Source organism: Ananas comosus, linkage group 4, assembly GCF_001540865.1.
Source record: "Ananas comosus cultivar F153 linkage group 4, ASM154086v1, whole genome shotgun sequence".
In the NCBI taxonomy this organism is placed as follows: Eukaryota; Viridiplantae; Streptophyta; class Magnoliopsida; order Poales; family Bromeliaceae; genus Ananas; species Ananas comosus.
Genome location: NC_033624.1, coordinates 5,437,521 through 5,442,620, shown reverse-complemented (window position 1 = coordinate 5,442,620; position 5,100 = coordinate 5,437,521). Strand labels below are relative to the sequence as shown.

The window sequence follows — 5,100 nt, the reverse complement described above, 5'->3', positions numbered from 1 at the left end:
CTAAATTTCAACTTTTAGAATTTGAGATCGTAATTTATAATTTAGTCAAAATTCAGATTATTTGAAGCGTTATTTTTTATTTCTTATTCATTCCTAACTATATATAGGGAGGAGGAGGAGGAGTGCATAGGAGAAGGAAAATTCTAAAATGAACTAGTTATATTAATGACGTGGCATCCCCAATAAGATTGTTCCCTTGAGGTTCAACTATCCCATCAATTGGTAATAGATTGCTGAACTTTTTTTTTTCATAAAAAGAGATATGATTGATTTGTCACTGATGATGTGGTGTAAGTGTGATACTGCAAACTTTCTTTAGAAGAAGAGGTGCGAAGAGTGAAGCATCAAAGAATAGGTTTGGGCTTTTTAACCGGGTCAGTGCGGTGGCGCATGCGGACGTGTACTATAGACCGTCCGATCGACGGAGAGGGGATTCATGGGGTCTAGGAATGGACAGTAGATAGGGATGTCAATGGGTTGGATTTCTAAAAATCCAAACCCGGCCAAAAATCCAAAATCCGAATCCGAATCCGAACCCAAAAATTCGAACCCGAAATAATTATTTTTCTTTTCAATATTTCAAAATATATTATATTAAATTAAATTTTTAAAATATAAATTCAAATATAATATCAAATTTTTATATACATGTTATATATAATGTAAAAATAAATTCGGGTTCAAGTTCGAGTTTGGATCGGGTATAATCAAAATTCATATCCAAATTTATATCCGTCGGATTTTTATTTTTGATATCTATATTCGAAACCATATCTATTTAATATCAAATAAATCAGCTCCGTTCGAATTCAGTTCAGATTCGAATAAAATTTTGGGTACCAGCAGCCATTCACATCTCTACTGGCAGAGATTATAGATGTCCGTATGATGCGTTGCACTGTAGCTCACGGGCGGTCGCATGTGAGGAAACATTTTTTAAAAAAATATTTTGAACGGGAACTATTTTGACGCACTTGTGAAAATATACATGGGCTTCGGCTCGCATTACGGATTGGGCTCGAAACTAAGTAAAGCCCAATAGCCTGATATTTTCTTTGGGTGTGTTCGGTTGAACTTTTGGATTTTGGGAATACTTGTTTAGCCCCTCTGCAGCTGAAGTCAGACAGCCAGACGAATGCACCAACTTACTATCTCCGAACTCCGCCGCCTTCGCAACAGAAGCCTGCGAGACATCTATAGTTCATGCGGCTTACGAGACAAAACACGGAGCTCCGTCATGGTTAGTTAGAGCGCACAACTTAATTCTTTTTTCCCTCCCACACCTGATATCGAAATCAGCTCAAGCTCGTAAGTTGTGAGCTTATATTACTCCTAGAGTCGTGAATCCATGTACAGCTCAAGCTCGCAAGTTGAGAGCTTATATTACTCCTAGTCTCACGACTCTGACAACTTAAAACATGCCCCTTTTTGGTCCAAAATCACTTAGATTTATAGTCTCAAGCCCGAAAGTAGCTCAAACCGAGCAAACGGATTCGGACCACGTTGGACTTGTGGGGCCATTTTGTTTTTCGACCCATCTACATCTAAGATAATTAGTTAAAATAAATAATTTTATTGAACATTAGATGACCTGAATATTACAGTACACTGGAGGTATAGTAGAACATGACGGCACAACCCACCTAAACTAATTAATTACTTGTGAACACCACCCACGTAAAATTACAAACTATAAGTTAGTAAATTCTTCATATAACACCACGTACATAGCACTAACCCGAAAAGTTTAAATTCATCATGTGTCCCTCTCATTCTCTCTCCTTTTCTCTCTACTCTCCGAGCTCAAACGCAGAAACATGGAAGCTATCGGCTAGCCCCGTGCCGGTCTTAAAAGTGATTTTTCCAATCGTAGGGTCTTCAATGAACACTTCCGCCACGCTGAGCCATAGCAGAAGCTCCCTCACCTTCACCCCTGTTACTTTCTTCAGCTTGCCCTTCTCAACAAAGGCTGTCACCTCCGCGGCGTATGACACCACCTGCTTTATCTTCTTGAACGTATGCTCTCTCTTCTTCTTCTGAACTAACCATATGAACCCAACAGCGCGGTTGTAGCCGAACTCCCCGATGTCTTCCAAAGGGAAGAGTCCCTTCGGAAGGCTGAGCTCTTCGAGCAATTCGATAGACTTCTTCTTGCAAACAGCGTCGCCATGGACGATCTCGGCGCCCTCGCGATAGCTCTCTATGGTTTGAGATGCCATTGTTTTATGGGTTTTTTTTTTTGACTTTGTGTACGAAAGGAGCAAGTAGGTAAAGTTTGTGTGATGGGAGAGAAATGCATGTATTGGGGGTGTTTATATAGACAACGTTATTATATGATTGTGCGGAACGTATGTAATACGGCAAATGGTAATCACTTGTTTATTGACATGGTCAAATAGTTTGGGCCAGCATGTGGGGTCCACATACCGTTGTGCGGTCACATTAGTGGGCTCGAGTAGTAGTCAACGGTCTAAAGTCAAAAAATCCGGTTGTTTTGTTTGTTTAGTTGCTGTTTAGAGCACCGAGGGGTGCATGAGACTGGAAATTATTGCCTGCACCGAGTGCATCGGCGCACTGCACTCATTTGGCCATCCATCCATTTGGATTTCAGACTTTCTATTGAACGGCAATTTTTTGCCTGGTTCAGAAAATCAAAACGAGTTGCGGCCATCGCATGGTGAAAATAGAAGGATAAGATGGAACAAATAATAGAATTTGGTGCAACATCCACATATCCATTTGATTCTTTGATTTTCGCCGCCCATTGAATGCGAGCTTCTTTTTCTTTGAAAAAAAATCAAAAGTTAGAGTAAATCGTGGTGGATACGTTGGTGATTGCTGAAGAACACGAGATAAATGACAAATTATTGCAAATGTAGAGGTGTACGCACTCCGTTGAGTCAATAAATACTTTTTCTCTTACGGACTAGATACGACTGGTGAGCCCTATCATTTTCTTTTCTCAACGCCATGAAAGGTTTTCAAACAATGGTTTCTTATAGCACAATTACTACATTAGCACTATGACATTCATACATGTTTCCTCCTTGGGTTTAGCATTATTTTGTGCTAATATTAATGTGTAAAGTGTCGATATCAATTCTCTTTCTCTTAAATTAAGAATAAATTGGAAGAGTGTGTTCTGATTTGCATGCCAATTAAACAATAAAGGAATGAACCTCAAATTCTTTTTTATTAATTAAAAAAAACTCCTCCATAATTTGACTGGGTACCATTTTGGGAACTATAATAAATATGGTACACTAGTAAGATAGTCCTTCAACCGATTTGTTGACCCGGTTCGGTCTCGTTGGGCTAAATTAATTAACTAGCCTGGAAACTATACCAAGTCAAAGCGCCTCATTTCCTTGAATTTCAATGAACAAAACTATGTCCACAATGAAACTCATCTGTATATAAATTCAAACCCCTATTCTCCCTTAGTACTCCATCACAACACATAACAATACTTCCTCTTGCACTATCTCCTCTAGCTAGTACATTCTTTCCTTTCCCATTCTCTCAAACCCCTATTCTCCCTTATAAGTACTCCATCACAACACATAACAATACTTTTGCACTATCTCCTCTAGCTAGTTCATTTTTTCCTTTCCCATTCTCTCAAACCAAGCATACATAGAATGGCATCTCAAACCCTCGAGAGCTATCGCGAGGGTGCTGAGATTGTCCGTGGCGACGCTATTTGCAAGAAGAAGTCTATTGAATTGCTCGAAGAGCTCGACCTTCCGAAGGGACTCTTCCCTTTGGAAGACATTCAGGAGTTCGGCTACAATCGTGCGGTGGGGTTTGTATGGTTAGTTCAAAAGAAGAAGAGGGAGCACACATTCAAGAAGATAAAGCAGGTGGTGTCGTATGCCACCGAGGTGACGGCCTTAGTCGAGAAGGGCAAGCTGAAGAAGGTAACGGGGGTGAAGGTGAGGGAGCTTCTGCTATGGCTCACAGTGGTGGAAGTGTTCATCGAAGACCCTACGATTGGAAAAATCACTTTTAAGACCAGCACGGGGCTAGCCGATAGCTTCCATGTTTCTGCGTTCGAGCTCGGAGAGTAGAGAGAGAGAGAGGGACACTCAGTGAGTTTAAACTTTTGGGTTAGTGCTATGCACCGTTATATGAAGAATTTAATAATTTATAGTTTGTAATTTTACACAGGTGTTGTTTACACGTTAATTGGTTTAGGTGTGTTGTGTCATCATGTTCTACTATATCTCCAGTGTACTGTAATATTCAGTTAATGTAATATTCAATAAATTTAATTATTTTAACTGATTCTCTTAGATGTAGATGGGTCAGAAAAAGTACAATCGGGCCAGGAGTTCGACCTGGTATGAATCTGTTTGCTCGATTCGAGCTATGTTCAGGCTTGAGACTATAACAACCTACTTGCTCCTTTCGTATACAAAATCAAAAGAAAAAATGCATAAAATAATGGCATCTCAAACCATCGAGAGCTATTGCGAGGGCGCCGAATCATCCGTGGAATGCTATTTGCAAGAAGAAGTATTTCGAATTGCTCGAAGAGCTCAGCCTTTTGAAGGGACTCTTCTCTTTGGAAGAGTTCAAGGAGTTTGGCTACAATCTTATAGTCGGGTTCATATGGTTGGCTCAGAAGAAGGAGTACACGTTCAAGAAGATAAAGTAGGTGGTGTCGTACGTTGCGGAGCTGAAGGCCTTCGTCGAAAAGGGCAAGTTGAAGAAAGTAATGGGGATGAAGGTGAGGGGGCTTCTGTTGTGGCTCACCGTGGTTGAAGTGTTCATCGAAGAGCTTACGATTGGAAAAATCACTTTTATAAAGACCAGCACGGGGCTATTCGATAGCTTCCATGTTTCTACGTTCTAGCTCGGAGAGTAGAGAGAGAGGTGCTGTTTATTTTTTTACGATTAAATAAAAAAGGGTGCTATATAAAGCTTTGCTAGACTACTATCAGTAGTAAACGACTTAGTTTATTACCGATTTATTTTCGATGATAGAGTTTATCAGCATCATTTAACATGATCTAGAGATCAACTACTTAGGCTTCGTTTGGGATTGCGGGAAGATTGCATTAGGTGCGGTGAGAAATAACGATGGAAAAATACCAT

General features: G+C 40.0%; 2 protein-coding genes and 1 pseudogene across 2 annotated transcripts; 2 read left to right on the top strand and 1 right to left on the bottom strand.

The window, feature by feature from the left end:
- LOC109708638 lies at positions 1,558-2,269 on the bottom strand. Its single transcript, XM_020230446.1, has one exon. It carries the CDS (start codon positions 2,217-2,219, stop codon positions 1,791-1,793), a length of 429 nt encoding a protein of 142 aa, XP_020086035.1. The 5' UTR covers positions 2,220-2,269; the 3' UTR covers positions 1,558-1,790.
- Positions 3,457-4,231, top strand: LOC109708637. The gene has a single exon (XM_020230444.1). It carries the CDS (start codon positions 3,642-3,644, stop codon positions 4,068-4,070), a length of 429 nt encoding a protein of 142 aa, XP_020086033.1. The 5' UTR covers positions 3,457-3,641; the 3' UTR covers positions 4,071-4,231.
- LOC109708698 lies at positions 4,447-4,870 on the top strand (annotated as a pseudogene).